Consider the following 19,784-nt stretch of genomic DNA (forward strand, 5'->3'; position numbering starts at 1 on the left):
CTCCACCAGAAGCGTGTCGACATCGTGGGCCGCACTAAGAGGTGTACCCCTGGAGTCGATCTGTGCCGCGGCATCATGGACGTCACCGGGCACCTTTACAAGGTTTTACCGCGTCAACGTCGCCAGTCCTCACCCGATGAGTGTGGTCCTACTGCCAAGCTCCGCTACCTCCAATGAGTGAGGTGGGTGTTGGATTCTTTGTGACCTTTTTGGTATGGGTCATCCAGTGCATTAAGCACCGCCTCTGGCGGTCAGTAAGGATGAAATAGAACGATAGTTACGAATGTAACTACGGTTCTATGAATCCTGGATGACCGCCAGAGCGTTCAGTCACTCAGAATCCTTGTGTTCTCGCGAGAAGATTCTAGGAACAGATCCTCTAATGACACCGGAAGATATAGCCTTCCCGGTGTCACGTGGGGGTCACAGGTGACTATGTTGGTATTAGGTACTCGAAATGCGCATGCGCGAGGTGGAGATCCAGTGCTTTAAGCACATCCAGGATTCATAGAACCGTAGTTACATTCGTAACTATCGTTTTACCATCTTTTCTACGTATTTGTATTAGTAATCCGTTGTCAGACTTTGACGTAAAAATTAAAGTTAACACATGGGGCTGAAAAACTGGAATTGTTTTTGGTTTTTATTTTAGCGCATCTGGATAGTCTTACACAATTAAATTAATGTATGCACTTTTCTCATGGCACCTGTTGGTTTATCAAGATTTGTTTTTGTTGACAATGAGATTAGTCATGTCATCATCTGTAATCATCTTTAAGAACATAGTTGAATCATGCAGAAGAAAGTCCACGAGGTCTACCTGATTAGTTTATTTGCCATCACAAATGATACAATCTTTACCTGTCAAAACAACTTGCATTAGAAGAAATCAAAGTTTCTTAAATTAACACAAGTCAACACTAGCTGAAAAACTAGACTGCACAGGCTATTTTAAATTCATGTTAAACACCATTATGTAGGTCCGATATGCAGTTATAACGTACATCATGTGCCAAATATCCTTGTTTGACCGGTATGTACCAAAATGATCGTCCTACATACCACAAAAATAAGTAATCTTGGCCTAGTATCCTTCATACTCATCCATATACACAGATTAAAATAAAAAGACAGATATTTAAAGCAAACTCATTTCTTCGGGTTATTGTCATAACAAATCATGCAACGTATTAAAAAAGGAAGGAAAGGTGAACGAAGAACCCCGCAAACATGAACATCTACAGGGCCGAGAGCCGCACAGCCCCCCAGCTCTCACGGGACCCTTGGTCCATCCAGCAGGGGGCAGTGCCACAGACGGCTAAAGGCTTTTGGATTACTGGTAAAAAAACTAAATGTATAAAAACAGGGAAATCGAAAGCAGTGACGAGGTGGATGTGGAGGGGCGGGGGTATAAACATAAGTTAATGGAGACGCTGGGGGGCCAGTTTAGACAAAGTCCCGGGACTTCTTGATGGCGCAGCAGAGCAGCATGCTGAAGATCATGCCGAAGATCTGCGAAGGGTGGAGGAGGAAACAAGGCAGCTTGACTCATAAGTGTAAACAAGTGTAAACAAGGCAGCTTGACTCATAAATGGAATTGCAGCTGTTGATCTTGCGACACGTACATTCAGTTTGCCTTTAGATAGAAAAGGTGCGAGCTGTTTTTCTGCTTGACGACTACGGCATACACACCATGTGGTATGGGCACTACCCGTGCTCACCCACCACGTTATAATCTATATTACATTATATCTCTATAAAAAGCCTAATATTGCTCCTCAAATTCCCACAAGCTTGTTAAAACTCACATTGCAGCACTCTGCACTTTAAAAACTATGTTCTGCAAACCCTTTATCATTAGGTTTCTATCTGTGCGGTCAGCCTGGGGGAGGAGCCATGGAGTGGGTGTACCCTTCGTAGCCCCCTCTGGGGAGGTCCACACTCACCATGATGACCCCGATGCCGATGCCCACCCCTCCGATGATGTGCAGCTTGCCGTTGAACACCTCGTCGATGGCAGCGGGGCAGCTCTGGCAACACAAAGACAACCAGAAGATGACGTCAGCCGACCAGCCCCGTCATTCCTCCACCTTACTGGGTACGCACACGTCTGCCACGCCGTGGTCAGATACTAAGGCCCAATCCCATTTCTACCCCTTACCCCTCCCTTGTTTTGAAGGGGGAAGGGGAAGGGGGAAGGGGCTTAAGGGGTAGAAATGGGATTGGGTCTAACTCTAGGCTCGTAAGGGTTTTGTTGCATTTTTATGCTTTATTATAGAGAGAAAGGTATGGGAGATAGAGGGGAGGAAATGCAGCAAATGACCACGCAGGGAGCAAACCCGGGTCGCTGCGATCAGGACTAAGCCAAAGAATCTGTTTTTAACGGGATGCGTGTCAAAACAGGAAAAAGCAAGAAAATGCTTTTCGTATGCGTCCCATTAACAGGGCTGGGTAAAAATGCGTTACCGTGGTGATGAGGACCTCCAGGCCCTCCTTCTTGGGGCAGATGTCCTTGGCCGCGTCGATCACGGTCCCTGTGGGGCCGCAACAGTCCAGCTGGGAGGGGGGGGGGGGGGGGGGGGGGGGGAAACAACAACCACCACCACATCAGTTCCACTGGTGGCAATACAGACCCCGAGACGTTTAACACAGTGGCGATGCAGATCTGATTTGTTCAACAGTGACCTACTGGTGGCAATATAGACGTTGAACACAGTGAGCTATTGCTGGCTATGGCGAGTGGGTGGTCCGCAGATATAGCCTCTGATTTTAGACTTGTTTACAAATTCCCTAACAGGTCATAGTTCAAATTATTCCAGGGAGGAGACATAATATGGGAATGCGTCCAAGAATTAAGAGCCCTTATGACAAACTCTGAACTCAAGCGTACAATGACTCCCTCATCATCGTACGCGTGTTTGACATGGAGCCCTCCCTAGTGAGGGGAGCTGGACCATGGTGGATCCACCGCCATGGTTCTGATCCCTGCACCGGTCCCTCGTCTCACCCCGAAGTGGATGAGCCGCAGCGTCTCCTTCAGGGCCTCCTGGCGGGTGTCCTTGTAGTTGGCGTAGGTCTGCTTGTAGAACTCCGTCACGTCCTCCACCACCTAAAACGGCGAGACGGTGAGAGCTCAGCGCCGAGGTTCACAGACGGAAACGCATGAATGCCAGAATCAGAGAAGGAGACGTGTGCGTGCTGCACCCAGGCACGAGTTTGTGGGTCTCCGTACCCGGTCTTTGTTGGACAGGCCCCAGATCCCGGCAGCCACTTCAATCGCGAAGATGACGAGCAGGAAGAAGAAGAACTAGAAAAACAGGTCAACACACACGTCAGTCTCGTCAAAAATGTAACTATTTAAAGGTCCCATGATACACCACCAGGTGTGGTGGTTTGATTAGCCGCTACAAGCGGTTTTGAAAATCCGCCCCTTATGACATCACAAGTGGGCGTGTCCACCTAGATGTGTGACGGATAGATGAGCAACGTTTGCTACAAACCACTGGGTAGGCTGGTAGACTGATCGATCCATCTTAAATCTAGGTGGACACGCCCCCTTGTGATTTCAGGCTTGTAGCGGCTAATCACCCTCCCACCTGGTGAGCATGTCATGGGACCTTTAATGTGTGCGACGACAGGTGGAGTGGTGGGGGTGATGGATGCTAAAGAGTCCTCCTCACCAATCCTAGCATGCAGGGAGACTCCTTGATGGCGCCGCAGCATCCCAGGAAGCCGACGACCATCATCAGCGCCCCCGCCGCAATCAGGATGTACACGCCTAGCCCACGCAACACAAAAACGACAGCCACCAACACAGGTCAGGCACGGCACAAAGCCGCACGCAAGATATTAACATTAATTCATGCAGTAACAAGCATTTACAACGATTATCTAAGTTAATAGTCTAGTCATTTAATAATGGCATTATTCATTTTAATATATATATATATATATATATATTTAACTTCCCCAATACTGTATTACGAGTGTTAATTAATGCACCCTTCTTATCAAGTGTAACCAAACAGTTCCAGCACCAGTCGTCATACCGTAAGATCATCTGGATGCCCAGTGGTGGTTTGTTTTCTATTTAGGTGGGCTCGAGATGTGGTTGTGAGGCCGGATACGACACTGAGGCCGCTTGTTCCGCAACCGTTGTTCCGCAATGTAAGCACAGGCTTAAAATGTGCGTGGTGGACAGTCAGATGTTGATTTCAGAACAGCGAATGCTGGGGTAAATGGTAGGTAAAAAGAAACTCCCTGAAGCCTCTTTAGTGTTGAGATGGGGAGTCATCTGTAGAAGGCAGCTATGAGTCAAAAACATTATGACTCATTTGCAAATATAGATTTGACACAATGAAAGATTGCAGGCAGTGAGGGGGGTGGGTAATTTAAATTAACTTGAGCATGTGTACACAGGCACCAAGATGTTTGTCATTTCTACATCAATTCGGCAACACATCAGCCCACTTTGCAGTCGGATGGAAAAACACGACAGAAAGAAGAGGGAGGAATCATTCTCACTGTGACAGTTCTTGAGATTGAGGGAAAACAAAAGAGTGAAAAAACAAAAGCATCCCTGTTCCAAAACAAAGAGAGAGGCCTGTATTTATTGGCGTGCGCGTGCGTCTGTCCGTGCGCATGTGGAGGGACAAGCATCACTGTGGACCAGATTTGGCCTCATCTACCCTGACTTCAGCACAGTGCCACCATTATGCCGCCTTGCCCTCATGTGCACGCACACACACACAATCAAGATGACAGAATCAGCTGGATACACACACGCACGCACGCACACACGCTTGAGGGCCAATGCCTGCACAGCCGTCCCGGCACAGTCGCTCTGAGGAAACCCTTTTAAAGACACCAACAGGCCTTTCTTTCAACCGCCTAGCGCTCCAATTAGCACTGCAGACGGCGGACGCATCACGGCGCGCTCTCGAGGAGGCCAGAGATGTAAACAAACATTCCTTTGCTGCTGGGTCGTCAGCAGTAGGACGCCACATAGTTGGCCACGGGTAAGTGTTGGAGGTTTCCGAGCAGCAAACCTCCGTCCCACATGAGACGCTTAGTGAATACCGTGCAACCCGAGCCTAGGGTGGCCTTTGTTCTTGCGGCCTAAAATGGGGGATCAAGGCCGCCTGTCTGGGGAGGCCATGCTGGCCGCCAGCCAGGGTTTAAACAGGGTTCTCTGCAGACAGGAAGTTGCCACAAATTAACTGTGGCCTGTGGTTGATACCTCCCTATCTGTGAGGTAACAGTTGACCGGTGTGTTATCTGTTTGAGTAAGCAGGCCAAGGCCAGAGATAGACAAATGAGGCAACGGCCGCTTGAGGTCAGACACTTGATTCTTTATTCAAGAGCACACCCGGAGATGGCACCGTCAAAACACTGGTTAACCTAATGTTTCAGGTTGGCCAAGACCAGGGCAAGGCAAGGTCACTTGACATAGAAACAATTCAGCACGAAGCAAACAAGGAAGGAATTGATGAGAAATGGGCTGTGGTGTTTGGTTCCTCTGGAATGACAAACGCTGTGGGTTGTGATTGTTGGTGCACTGGGCCTGGACAGCATGACATTTCTCCTGCATGACCGGCTCTGTAGGCCCAGCCCACTAACGGCAGACAATGGCAGATAAGGAGTGGCCGGTCTCTGTGGCAACAGAGTTTTTTTTTTTATATTTTTTTTTTTTAAATCAGTCACTAGTACTATGCCGAGTACCTGCCTGCTTTAAATCTGCCGTCATCATTCCAGTGCCGAAAAAGCCCAAGATCACCTGCTTGAATGACTACAGACCAGACTACTCTGTAGTCATGAAATCATTTGAACGCTTGGTCCTCTCTTATCTCAAAGCATCCGCCGACCACCTCATGGACCCCCTTCAATTTGCATACAGACCCAACCGTTCAGTTGACGATGCAATCAACATTGCACTTCACTCTACAACATCTGGACAATCGGAACACCTACGCAAGACTCCTGTTTGTGGATTACAGCTTTAACACCACCATCCCCGACCTCCTCCACAGCAAAACTGACCCATCTGAACATTCACCCCCTCCTCTGTTCATGGATTACAGACTTCCTCACCAACAGGACTCATCAGCATGTCAGGCTGGGCCCACATCTCTCACAGCCCCGCACAGTTAACACCAGTGCCCCCCAGGGTCGTGTGCTGTCCCCCCTGCTCTTCTCCCTGTATACCAATGACTGCACCTCTGGAGACCCTTCTGTCAAGATGTATCAGATATGCAGACGACACCACCATAATAGGCCTCATCTCCAACAACGACGAGTCAGCCTACCGCAGAGAGGTCAGCCTCCTGGAGTCCTGGTGTGCAGCCAGTAACCTGGAGCTTAACATCAACAAAACAGCGGAGACGATGGTGGACTTCCGCAAAAAGCACCCCGACTCATCCTCCTCTGGTCATTAACAACTCATCCGTTACCGTGGTAGAGCACTTTAAGTTCCTGGGCACAACCATCACTAACACTCAAAATGGGACAATAACATCACCCAAAAAGTGAAGGCCAGCAGCGCCCGTTTTTCCTCCGCCGCCTGAAAGGACTACAGATCAGTCCCCCCATCATGGCACAGTTCTACAGAGCGGTCATTGAGAGTGTGCCGACGTCCTCCCTCATCGTCAGGCTACAAAGAGTCGTCCGGGCGGCAGAGCGGATCACCGGCTGCCCCCTGCCCCCCCCCCCCCATCATGGACCTCCACAGCTCCAGGACCATAAACCGAGCTGTGAAGACTGTGGCTGAGCCCTCCTATCCTGCCAATAGTCGGTTTAATCTTCTCCCCTCTGGAAAGCGGTACAGGGCTATGATGTCCAAAACATCACGTCACCTCCACAGTTTTTTCCCCCCCAAGCAATAGCCCTCCTAAATAACTCTTAAACCTGGACACCATTGCACTTTAATTTTATTTAACACTGCACTATCTCCATTCCTATTAATCTATTGCTCATAATGGTACCGTTTGTCCTTGTATGGTGTTTTTGTCTTTCTGTTTTACTGTGCGTTGCCTGCATGGAGAAGACCAATTCAAATTCCTAGTATCTGTATACATGGCGAAATAAAGTTGAATTGAAATATAAAAAAGAAAACACAAGAAACCAGCACCGTTTCTCGGAGTCAACGCCCCTAAAAGAAAAAGCTTTTGATAACCATGTTACATATTCCAGGAATCCCACTCGGAGCTTTGCGATTGCTGCTGTAGATCTACATCTAATGTTATGGTTCCCCACAGCCTCAGCCCACCCACCACCAAACAGGCATGGAGTGAATGACGAGGGAGGTAAATGGCGCGTGTTCGGTTGGAGATCAACCCCTTTCTGTAGGGTAATCATGTAAGAGGGCTGGTGGGTCGGTAGAAACAAAGATTGGGAGTGGGTGATAGGAGTGTGGGGGTCTGCCAGAGTTTTTTTTTTTTTTTTTTACTTGACAAAATGCAGAGGGGGGCTCTAACCAGAGCTGCAACTAAAACACAGAAGTGAATAATATTTGTATATGGAATCTACCAGAGCGGAAAAACCCAGCCACGCATCTGCTGCATCAGGCAACTCTGCATTTTTACCAGCCCAAATACTCTACTAATAACCTATTGGCCATTTCATTTTTGAGCTCCGAGGGCAACACAGCAGTGGTGAAAAGCACCGATTGGCTCACCGGTGAAGAAGACCGTAGGGGCGTCCGGTCCCTCGAACAAGGCCGCCGTCCTGGTGTCGAAGCGCAGCCACAGTCCTACGGCCAGCACGCCCGTCCCGGCCAGCTACAAACACAAACACGGCCAGAATGGAGGTTCAAAATTTTTTTTATATTCTGACAGGACAAAACCAGGTTTTTACACATTTGTGGGTCGAGATGGCTGGTTTTGCGTCAGGTGTGCAGCCTCGCTCAGCTCCTGTGTCCTTTCAGACTCTGCCAGGTGAGGCCTCTAAGGCCCAATCCAATTTCTACCCCTTCCCCTTCCCCCTTGTTTTGAAGGGGTAAGGGCAGTGGACACAATACAAGCAGACATGTGTTTGGGTCATATTCACATTCACAAGTAAACTCATAAAAGGACAAAAGCAAAGCAAACTCAAAAGACAAAAACACACTCACACCTTTCAACACTATACACACAAAACCTGACAGCTTCCAAAATAAATGGATGCCTAATCACACACACAGGAACCAGACAAATAAGCCAATGCGGCTCTCGGGTGAGAACACGATACAAGATACGCTCTCTGAGAAGGGGGTCAATGGCCTGCGACGGGTTCATAGAGACAAGAAGCCCGTATTTCTGGTTAAACAACCAAAACTATCGGAGGAGGCCAGGATGTCTACTCAGTAAGTTCACTGCTGCTTTAATTGGGGCGCATCTCTAGTAGTCTAGAATTGCTAAAAAGCAAAACTTTGACAACACTCTCAGGCAGGCGCCAAGACAACCTAACGCCAGTGACGCCTTGACAAGCACTCTGTGAACTGCTGTTTGGCATAACAGTTGACGCGAGCATGAGACACCAAAATGACTACTAATGCTCTACTGACCGCCGACTAAATGATTCCTTTACCGCAAGTGATTCCTTCCAGCCGGCATGTCACACACACAGCATAACACCAGAGTGACGTCTTGTGTTGCAAAAAAGGCTTGTTGCTGGCATTCTCGATGTAGTGGTAGCCCGTGTTAAACCACAAAAACACATCAAGACAGAGCGTGGGCCGTGGAGAAAGAGAATGGCCTTCTTGGCGGTGTGTCCCACATTGCACACATGCCTGGTTAAGTAAAGACATACCATAGAATTTGTCTTTGGAGGCCGCAGTGGTGTGAGGAATTCCCAATGTGGTCAATGTGTTGCTTTTTATTTTTCGCTTTTCAATAGCCCCGTGGCTACTGTGTGGAAGCTACAGCGGTGGAAGTGAAAGAGTCAGCCTGGCTACAGTCATCACGGAGCAGACGTAGCGTCAGCACCTCAACCAGGGTTAAAAGAAAAACATGGGTCATACGATTTAAAACATTACTCAAACCTACCCATGTTGCAGCAACATCACCTAGAACTACAGGGGTACGATAGCAAACCACTGGGATAGAGAATGAGGTCTCTTAACGGATGGTGTTCAGGTGTTCTACACCTAAAGATCTCAAGTCAAGAGTCCCCTGTAAACACTTTACAGGGGATTCTGATTAGGGATGCAAATTATCGAGTAATTCATTAATCGATAGTTGTTTCACCTTATCGATCGATGATCGATTAATTGATAAGCGGCAATTCTTCTGAGAAGCAGAATTTCCTTCTGAATGCGACACATTTAGGTGGTAATTCAACAAAGTCGTTTAGTTGTACTTTAAAATACTTCCACATATTGTGTATTTGCCGTCTTTGTCATCATTAACCAACTTAAAGTGGCTCCATACTGCACTCCGTTTTGCCCTCTTCATCGTATCAGTGTCCCGCTTTTCGTTTGTCTTGTCCTGCTTCGCTTGTGTTCCCGCGTGTGCGTCAAGTACGTCTGGCGTCAAGCGCGCCCTCACGTGGACGGTTGGGGAATTACGGGTTAAAAATGCGATTAATTGCAAGTAATTTATTTTAATCGAGTAATCTCTTATCGACAATTAATCGATAATCGATTAATTGCTTGCATCCCTAGATGTTTACACATTTAACGGCCTACTACAAAGCTTCCGAAGCTGGCACATATCTAAAAAGGACAACTTTATGGCCACCCGCCGTTGAGATAAGATTTAGTCTATAAATTAACCCAAGCACCCTTTCCTAACTGCTTCAGCGTCAGGAAATTGGATTGGTTTATCAATCCATGGACAAACTAATTGTAAGTAATTGGACCATCACAAAAAAGATGAACCGTGTCCCTATACTACAAAAAAAGATTCGGGGACTATGCAGAAGTGTGTTGTATTGTTTTGCAATAGCAGCACCTCCCTCACTGCCTTGAATCAGCATGGGTTGTAGTAATATAAGCCATAGAGGAAGTTGGTTAAAACAACCAAGATATGATCTGAAGACTCAACTGTCTCAACGGTACTGGAATCAAAGGGGAACCCGCCGACCGCTTTTCCAGCAGCGAAACAAAACCCAAACCAACGTTGAATGAAGGATCAGTCGTGGAGGGGGCTGCATACCATCTTGAACACTACCTCGATGTTTGTTAATCCATTAACAACCATGGCGGTAGAACTCTTTCACTTCCTGTTATAGTGGCATGACCCTACTCCTCATCTACTTGGCTCGAGATTGAGACCTCATCCTTTTAAATGAGTCAACCAAGCCTGCCAATTCAATGATATGTTAATTCACCTCACAAAGCACTCATGAATGAGTAAAAAAAAACCTTACCACTTTGGCTTGAGAGACATTTGGCAGAGTTAATTATTTAAGGCATTATCGTTGCTTCGTTAAGACTAACAATGACAAGCGTTAGATTCACGTGACTTTAAAAAAGGATGCAAGACGTGTGCATGCCGTTTTGCACCTGCAGTTACAGGTGCTAAAGACTTTTGCTACAATAATATCTTCATAAGAATGCAACACACATACAAACACAATCAGCCCACATGTCGGTAGTAAAATGTCACATAAACTAGCAAAGTGAAAGTTATATTCTGTAAAACATCTACCAAACTTTAGACTTGGCCAGGGAGGACACATGTTTGTGTCCCTGGCCTTAAACCTCATCTTTGATTTTTGAAACAACCTAATCTCCCTCCACATTCCCTGCCAGTGGAGGGGAACAGACTAGCCACTTGTGGTTATCAAGTTAATATTTAATTGTAATGGGTTCTGCTTGGTTTAACGTACAACGCTTGAGCTCGAACTCTGGTGCCCTAGAGAGTGCATGCAGCTCTTATTGAACTAATTCTAGGGCTAACTTGAAACTACCAGGAGAGGACATTAGCACAGATAGGCTTATCTCGCTAGGCTATTGTCGTTTTAGTTTTCTATACGGCGAGTTGTACTGTTCAGGGAAGAGATGTGATGTGATTTGCGATAATTATACCACTGTGAAGGGGGTCGCCGGCCCTCCGCTGCGCGTCGGGGCCGGACAACGCCCCTTAACAGTGGTATAATGAGCACATACCACAGCCTGGCGGGATCTATTGCTTAATTATACAATGATCTGCCATGCCAAACTACGGCATAGCTGGTTGATACTGATAGAGAACCTCTTGGCCGAAATACACGAAACCGCTCTTATCTCTCCGTTTATGTTCGGTCGTGTGAGGTTGTATCAGTCATGTTTATAGAAGAGATTAATAAAACAGTGTCCGTCCTCAAAATTACAGAGCTAGACTTGTAACCATGGTTCCCGAAGGGCAGCTCTTTGTTCAATATAAACCCAATAAAAACAGTTTACCGATACCCTCAAAATATAATAATATGTAGAATGAGGCAAGTTACATTAAATAAGGTGAATCGCCGCAAATAATGCAAAACCGAGAGTGAACAACAACATTAAGTATCGTCCAGCACTGAATGTTTTGACTCAAAACAATCCTCACATTCACGCACTCACGCTTTCACCATGCTAGTATCTGGGATAAAACCAGCACATTATAATCAGGACCTTGTGGACCTTACCCACATTATAATCAAGACCTTGTGGACCTTACCCAGAAGAGAAAATTGAAGACAAACATCAAGTACTTGATGCACTGGATTGCCGCCATGGTGTCGGTCGAAACAAGAGGTACAACACAAAAAGAACCTGCTCTTTTTAGAGAGTAATCCCGCTTCTTCAGTGGGGGAAGAAATTGAAAGAAGGTCGGACACGGAAAGGGTATTCTTTTAGGGCTGTGAATAGGGCCACACCTTAACGTGGCTCACCTGTGATTTAAATAGTTAACCTATGACGCGCAGCCGAGGGGCGGGGCTATAGGGTGTGATCCAGATGCTTCGGACACCCTTCCGAGTTGCTTTTGACGTCCTTTCCGGCCTCGGAACATTTGTGCCGTTCCCGTTCCTCTTTGTGATTGTGTCATGAAATTTGCTAGTCGTTGTTTATTGTTAGCTACATTAGCCTCTTTAACAAACCAGCCCGAAAACAAATAACACAACTTTGCATCAGCAAGACCGTGCAAAGCATTAATTGGTGACCGGAATAAAGTAGCAAAGTAATATAGGGTGTAGGGTGACCAGGCGTCCGGCTTTTCAATGCCCTTGTTGTGTCGAGATCTGTTTCCCCGTCGAGATGTGTTTCCCCTAGTCCCCGCCCCCGTCCGAAATTACCCGAAAAGGCCCTCTGTTCCATAGGAAAGGAGCCTTCACACATCTTTCAAATTCATACTGCTGACTTATTTCCCCACAAGAGATAAGTGCTGTGATTTTCAGGCTGATATCATTCAATTTGACCATTTAGAACAGGGGGAACGCATCCTGACAGCTTGGAATATTACTGTCAGATACTGTTCCCCCTCTGTTCCATAGGAAAGGAGGCTCACACATCTTTCAAATTCATACTGCTGACTTATTTCCCCACAACAGATAAGTGCTGTGATTTTCAGGCTGATATCATTCAATTTTACCATTTAGAACAGGGGGAACGCATCCTGACAGTCATTATCTGGGACTAGGGGAAACACATCTCGACGGGGAAACACATCTCGACACAACACCCTGTCCGGCGTCCGGCACAGCCGGACGCGTATTTGTCCTCCTTTTTGAGGCATAGGCTTGAAGAGCGGATTTTTCATCTTTGCTGGGCTGTAGCACAATATACAATCATAGACTGTAAAAAATGCATCCAACGCAGTAACATATCTGGTCTAACAAATTACGGCTAAGAGCGGTGTCAGGTGACCTGCTTATCATTGGTTAAAAAAAGTAAACAAGGGTCCATGTGCTGTTACGTCATATGACATTGACAGAAAGTTAGCGTCATGCCAAAACGCAAGACCTCGGCTGAATCCGAATACTCATACTTGACTGCTATATAGTATGCATTTTGTAGTACGCCACAAATATAGCGCGTCCGAATGCTCAGTACGCATTGTGTAGTACGGAAAACGTTTCAGAATGCGTACTACCGCCACAGTAAACAACGGAGTTCACTACGCTATCCCACAATGCAATTGGAGTCTGGTAACGAACGAAGAAGAGATGGCTGACCCGACACCACCAGAAAGACGTCGTAGAAAGCGGCGAAAAAAAGAGTCATTCAAAAGAGTAAAAAAGTAAAGTAAGTAATTAAGTAAAAATAGACATTTTTAATTTAATAGTAACGATGACAAGACGGAAAACAGGTAACTTATCAAGGTAATTTTGCCGGCATCTGAGGGGAGATACGTCATCTCCAAACATCCGGTGGAGTTTCGGCGGTGTTCGGAAGCGTTCGGAGGTGTTCTTCGCATAGCTGTAGACCGTGCTACACAGTCAAGTGTGGTACGGTCAAGTAGTAGACATTGAACAGAAATAGTATGTACTAAGTATTCGGATTCGTTTAATTCTGAATGGACAAAAGAGCATGAATTTATATCGAAAAGTTTTAAAAAGCTTCTTTTTTTTTTATGTTGTTACCTGTTAATTGTTTTTCACATTTAAGTCCCCACATGTTATGCTTTATGGCACTCTTCACTTTAAAAGATTAATCTCAGTGGTCACTTTTTGAACACCACAATGTATTGTGATTTATGATAACTTTATGCTCTGTAAGGTGACTTTGGGTGTCTTGAAAGGCGCCCTTTAAATTAAATGTATTATTATTATTATTATTATTGAATAACTACAAATACTGTGAACAAACCCTTTTTGACTTTTCATTAATAATTTTTCCTATTCAGCTACACAAACATCATCTTTAAACCACTAAAAATTGTACTATAAATGAGAGTACACCAGAGTCCTATGTACACCATAGTAATTTATTGATATGCCGCATAATGTCCTCCTTTTTGGTGTTATTGAAATGGTCACCCTAGGTGTGAGTGACATTAAAATGGCCAACGTGGTTGAAATACAAAGAGAGCGTCATCACTGCTTTCGGTCGACTCTCAGAAGTCCGAGATTAAAGCCGCATTCATGGCTGTTTCCCAAAGTGAAGGAAACATGCTCAACGGCCAACCATTTAAGGACGCTACGAGATTTTTTCAAGGATGCATCGATGGATCCTCAACGAGCCAAAATACCCACAATCGTTTGCGATCACACGCCGCGTGGGGTATTTAGAAATTGCGTCTGGAAAGCAGTACACATTGCTTTACACAAGTGACGTTTTTGAATGTTTTCAGAAATATTTTGTGCCGTAATGCTTTTTTATAGATTAATCATGTCAATGCAAAAATTTAACCTGTGCGATTCCTTTTAGGTTTTTGCAACGTAATGATAGGCTATATTTTGATAGATTGATTTGTTTTAATATGTAATTAGCTGGTTTTTAAACAAACTACTGTCGCCAATAACAATTACAACAATTAAAATATTTATCAAAGGACCAGTATTAAAAAGCGGAAGCAGAAGCGCTTCCACACTAGCAAGTCGTTCCAAACTCTGAACACTACAAACGCTAGGCAGCACTCTAGGCAGCACTCTAGCCTCATCTCCATAGGACACGACTAGCAAGGAAGTGTTCTAGCAAGGTTACAGCCTTCACTTTGGGAAACAGCCATGGTCCTGGTGATAACCACAGACATATTAAAGAATGGACCAAGGACTGAAAAATGGCCGCCCATTCATTCTTAAAACTGGTCAATGGCGCAGGGGATGATGCTTCCGCATCATGGGCGCCTAGACACGCCCTAGTCCGTGACGTACCGGATGCAGAAATATTCTCATTAACTAGCATTGTTAGCATTGTCGCATCATCAGCGAGAGGTCTGCGCGAGCACAGTCACATTGTTTACCGACCATGGAAGTACATGGTCGGTAAATTCTTTGATTGATATTGAGTAAAAAGTTCATGTTCCGCCACGGTCATGCGCGTCACTAGTAAACCATAACACCGGGATCCCACCGGACGCGTACGCGCCGCGGAACGGCTGCGCCGCGGAACGGCCGCGTCCTCTGCCCTGCGTCCATTCCTACCGGGCGCGTAACGGCAGCGTAGCGCCGCCTTGCGAGCCAGCCGTATTCACACGAGATCACGAGATCACGCGATAATCCTAAACCTAATGTACTCACCTTCCACTCCCAAAACTATTGCAAATAAATGCCTTATACATTTTCCTTATAAAAAGGATGATTTGGTACATAAATGACTTCATGTTGCTGAACTTCGACAATGAGTCTCTTGTCGTCCATGTTGCCGACCCTCTGAGACCCACCGGTCATGACGTAATAATGTTGATGTGAAGTTACATGAGCTGAGTATTGTTTTATTTTGAAAATTGACCGGATGCTCTATGGCTTTTACTTTTCACCACACAACGACGTCTCATCTTTGCTCCTTGAATGTCGGTATGTAATGGTATGGAGTTATTGAAACTTACTACGTGTAAAAAAGACTAGAAATTGAATGTTTATTTTTCATTGAATGTTTACATGAAGTTGCACTGGGTGCCTTTAAGCACCGTGTCAGACTCAGTAGACTGTTACAAGCCTCTGAACGTTGTTAGAGCATGGCTCCCCAGTTCATCAGTGTCTCTCTCTATGGCTCCCTCTCACTCCTTTCCACTGTGTATTTATATCGATTGAACAAGAGAGGATGTTACGATAACTCCGTGAAAATAAAGGCTCCATGGCTGTAATAATTTAAATATAATTAAATTATAAAGCGTGTAACAAGACACCTAGATGATCTGGCTGGCTGACTAAAAAGGCACTGAATTTGGAACTTATAACACAGGAGGTCTGGCTTGCGGACTAAAAAGCATTGCGATCATAAAAGCGTGACAATCTGACAAAAGCACAAATCTGACAATAGATTCGATCCGACAACCTCTTCCCTACATAGCAAGCGTCTCTATCGATTGGACCACGGTTATCACAACGTTGAAACTGCATTTACTAATAGGCCTATATATATCTATATGAATATGACGCTACAACTAACGCCAAATGAGAGGAGATCTGTGTTGAACTGATTTGGTCTGCTTGTCTTGTTCAGCGATTGGGCGCAAACACTTCAAATGCCTTGCCTGAGAGAAAAGAAGGGCGGAGATTATTAGCATACTAGAGAAACGCCGTATTTTACGGCGTTGTGATGTGCACAAAAGCGCCGTATTTTACGCGCGGTTTGATGTTCAAAACGGCGCTTTTTACGCGCGCTCTTGAAAGGCTCAATTGCGGCGTTAAAAGCGGCGCTTTTTCGCGCATGAAGGCGTTTTTCTACATTTTACGGCGTTTTTTTACGGCGTAATGAAGGTGATACGCGTCTAAATGATGCCGTTTTCTGGCGGGGATGGCTTGCCATAGTCCTCTGCCCTGCGTCCATTCCTACCGGGCGCGTAACGGCAGCGTAGCGCTGCCTTGCGAGCCAGCCGTATCCACGCGAGATCACGAGATCACGCGATAATCCTAAACCTAATGTACTCACCTTCCACTCCCAAAACTATTGCAATTAAATGCCACGCTTTGTCCTTTCTGACATTTTCCTTATAAAAAGGATGATTTGGTACATAAATGACTTCATGTTGCTGAACTTCGACAATGAGGCCCCGTCCACACGAAGCCGATTTCATGGCGAAACCGCAAAGGTCTTGTACGGTTCGGCCTTCCGTCCACACGAAGCCAGCGAATCCGCTGACCGAAACCGCAAACTTCTGAAACCACCCTCGGAGGTGGTTTCAAATCTATCCGGTTTCGTTTTGGTTTCGTGTGGACGCCTGAAACCGACTGAAACCGCAAACCATGACATCATCGCCCCACCCCTCGACCTCCTAGCCAATGGCTCTTAAGCCCGCGGAGTCTCAGAAATCACAACAAAAAAGATGATGGCGGACTACAAGCTTGTAATCGTTCTGCAGCATATCATGTCCCTTGTTGGGTTGCTAAGCCATTATTTATTGAGAATCTAGTTCGCCATCGTAGAAGAGCTGTTTGTTTGTGTTGTTGGTGGTTCGGGGGGCAGCCTTTATGCGCATGCTCGCCTCTTCTTCTTCTGGATTTGTGTACCAGAAGCAGCGCCCCTTATGGGCCTGGAATGTTTACTACAGCGTTTCTACAGATCTATCCGGTTTCGCTTGGCTTCGTCTTTACGGAGATACTTAGAAACCGGATAGATCGAAACCGTAACGGTTTCGCCCGTTTCGGCTTCGTGTGGACGGGGCCTGAGTCTCTCGTCGTCCATGTTGCCGACCCTCTGAGACCCACCGGTCATGACGTAATAATGTTGATGTGAAGTTACATGAGCTGAGTATTGTGTTTTATTTTGAAAATTGACCGGATGCTCTATGGCTTTTACTTTTCACTTCCTGCCCGGCTCGACCTGCTCTGTCGAAATTGACGCGGTTTAGCAGCGGCTCGCGGCAAAAATAGAATTGGACGGAAAGATAGCGCCGCGGCGCGGCACGCCGCTCCTGGGACGCTGCTGAAACGTTCCGCGGCGCGCCCGGTGGAAATGGTCTCATTGATTATAGTGGAAGCGATCAGCAGCGGTGACCGCGGCGCAGCCGTCCCGCGGCGCGTACGCCTCCGGTGGAATCGAGCCTTGATTCTACTTCCGTTTGGCAAATGGGGCCAGATTTTAATAAGAGTTGCCCAGTTGGTGATGGTTTACTAGTGCATGAACATGGCGGAACATGAAAGTTTTACTCAATATGGTATCAATAATCATCCATCATATCACATACTTCTATGCTTACATAAGTGCAAGCATAACCAGTGGAAACAATGTGCTGTTTAGCACATTGGTCTGTTTAGTTCGGACTGTTTTTTATCGGATACAAAAACCCTGCTGTGAAGATGCAGTGCACATGACGGTCGCTGTCGGGAACTCGCGTAAGCGTGAGTGTCATCACTGACGAAGCGTCTCATTATAATCAGGACCATGAACGCGCCTTTAATAGGTCCATGGTCGGAGGAAGCCTCGAGGGCAGGTGAAATGACATCCGGGGAGGGCTTTCGTGCGTGAGCCTTGGGCACAGGGACCAGTGATGGAGTAGTGGTTTCACAGATATGGATCGGGTGTGAACCAAACATGTCATGCTGCTGACATGTTATCTTAGGGGAACTCACCGCAGTAAACCGCTGCCCAGACAGAGCTCCACTCGTCCACACAGACCGCACCGCCAATGCCCCTTGGTTGTGACTTCAGACTACCTCGGAAAAAGGTAGTTTGACGTCAGGAAAGGAACGCCCCTTGCGTTCAGCAGAGTGGAATGTTCACGTAGTGTTTTGGGGAGAATGGCAAGAATTTTGGATTTTACCCCTTTTTTCTCCAATTTAAGTCTCACTTATTTAAGTGACAGTCATAGGATGGCATTAATTGCTATGTTGACGATCATTTAAGTGAATTGACCACATTTAAAACCAAATAGGAGGTTGTGGGTTTTACGTGTCCGGCTCTTTAATAGCGAATCCTAAAAGTACTTGTCATTATGGGGAGACATTGATGCGTACGAAACTGCCACAGCGTTTCTCGTGTGGGATGAGGCAAAAAACATTTGATGAACCTATAGGGTACAGTAGCCTATATTTAGTTTTTTTAGGATTTTACATTCCTAAAACTTTCTCGATGCATCTCAAAATGGCAGAGTATCGCCAACACCAAATCCACCAAATTGATGGATTGTTTGATTGACTCAAAATCGTCATTATTTTCAATACCTTTATGCTGACCTGCTCAACACATATTTATGTAAAATAATATAAACACAAATTATAATAAGGGAGGTATTTCACCGGTATTGATTTGGAGTCATTGTCACTTACTATGGAAGCAATTGAAACGAAATATTTTCTAATCAAATATTTACTTCAAAAAGTTGCATTACACATTAGCATTCAAAACAGGTCTGCCACGTAAACCAGGGAAACCCCTGGTTAAGAGCGCTGAGGTGCACTGCGCTTATCGCGCTGGGTGAGGCGCTTGATCCTGCGAATGAAAGTCTGCTTAATATAACTTCACCGCGGTTAATAACCGGCCTATTTGTTCAAGGAAAAAAGGCTAACTATTAGATCCCAGACCTAGTAAAAAACAACCATCTTCATATTGACTCATCAATCAATGCAGCACTTACCCAGAATACGAAATTGAAGATGAAAAGTAGGTATTTCACGCATAACTCTCCACCGGTTAGTGCACCCATTCTAGAAAATATGTTATTTCTCTGTCTTTGGCTTTAAATGACAAAAGGAAGAGTGTCGATGTGCGGTCTGCAGCGGCGGTGTTGGCAGGAGAGTAGAGCGCGCTGTGGACAGAATGCCGCTACTTTGAGTATTCATCCTCTTTTGGGCATGTGAACAGCGATCCTCCCACGGGTCATCTGATTATAGCGTCACCTCTTTCGTTTTATTCTGGTTTATTGTGTTGAGATATCATTTACATATAGGGCATTTAGCAGACGCGTTCATTCAAAGCGACTTACAATAAGTACATTTGCTATTCATATTCTTGCTTATGTGGCTGCACGGCAGTGATGAGACGCTATTTGCGAAGTGGATGACATTCGAATAGCAGCATCTCTAAAAGTATTTGTACTAGGTACTTAAATTGATAAACCAAATAGGTACAATAGTACAATCATCTCGTCTGTTCCTCTGCCTGTCTGTCTGCCAGTCTGTCTGCCTCTCTTTGTGTCTGTCTGCATCTGTCTGTCTGCATCTGTCTGTCCATCTCCTTCTAGAAGGAGAAGAGGTGGTTCAACGCGGTCGGAGAAAATGTGACTGATTGGGATTCTTTTTGT

The 19,784-nt window shown here is 45.8% G+C and overlaps 1 protein-coding gene across 2 annotated transcripts; it reads right to left on the reverse strand.

Annotated features, from left to right (window-relative positions):
• Positions 1-815: 815 nt before the first annotated feature.
• On the reverse strand, positions 816-19,315 carry cd9b (CD9 molecule b). Of its 2 annotated transcripts, none has more exons than XM_060038645.1 (8): positions 19,119-19,315; positions 7,673-7,775; positions 3,681-3,778; positions 3,233-3,307; positions 3,008-3,109; positions 2,467-2,556; positions 1,947-2,030; positions 816-1,512 (listed from the first exon to the last, which is right to left on the reverse strand). In XM_060038645.1, exons 1-8 carry the CDS (start codon positions 19,185-19,187, stop codon positions 1,447-1,449), a joined length of 687 nt encoding a protein of 228 aa, XP_059894628.1. In that variant the 5' UTR covers positions 19,188-19,315; the 3' UTR covers positions 816-1,446. The 2 variants fall into 2 exon arrangements, with proteins under 2 accessions (XP_059894628.1, XP_059894629.1); XM_060038646.1 differs by lacking the exon at positions 19,119-19,315 and adding an exon at positions 11,619-11,846.
• Positions 19,316-19,784: the final 469 nt, after the last annotated feature.

Source organism: Gadus macrocephalus, chromosome 19 (assembly GCF_031168955.1).
Source record: "Gadus macrocephalus chromosome 19, ASM3116895v1".
Classification (NCBI taxonomy): Eukaryota; Metazoa; Chordata; class Actinopteri; order Gadiformes; family Gadidae; genus Gadus; species Gadus macrocephalus.

Excerpts from the sequence above, each read along its gene's own strand:
- cd9b (XM_060038645.1), bottom strand. The coding sequence starts at position 19,187 with ATGGGTGCACTAACCGGTGGAGAGTTATGCGTGAAATACCTACTTTTC. Across the intron at positions 7,776-19,118 it reads TCTTCAATTTCGTATTCTGG|CTGGCCGGGACGGGCGTGCT; the intron begins GTAAGTGCTGCA and ends TTGTGTTTGTAG. Across the intron at positions 3,110-3,232 it reads GCCTGTCCAACAAAGACCGG|GTGGTGGAGGACGTGACGGA; the intron begins GTACGGAGACCC and ends TCGCCGTTTTAG.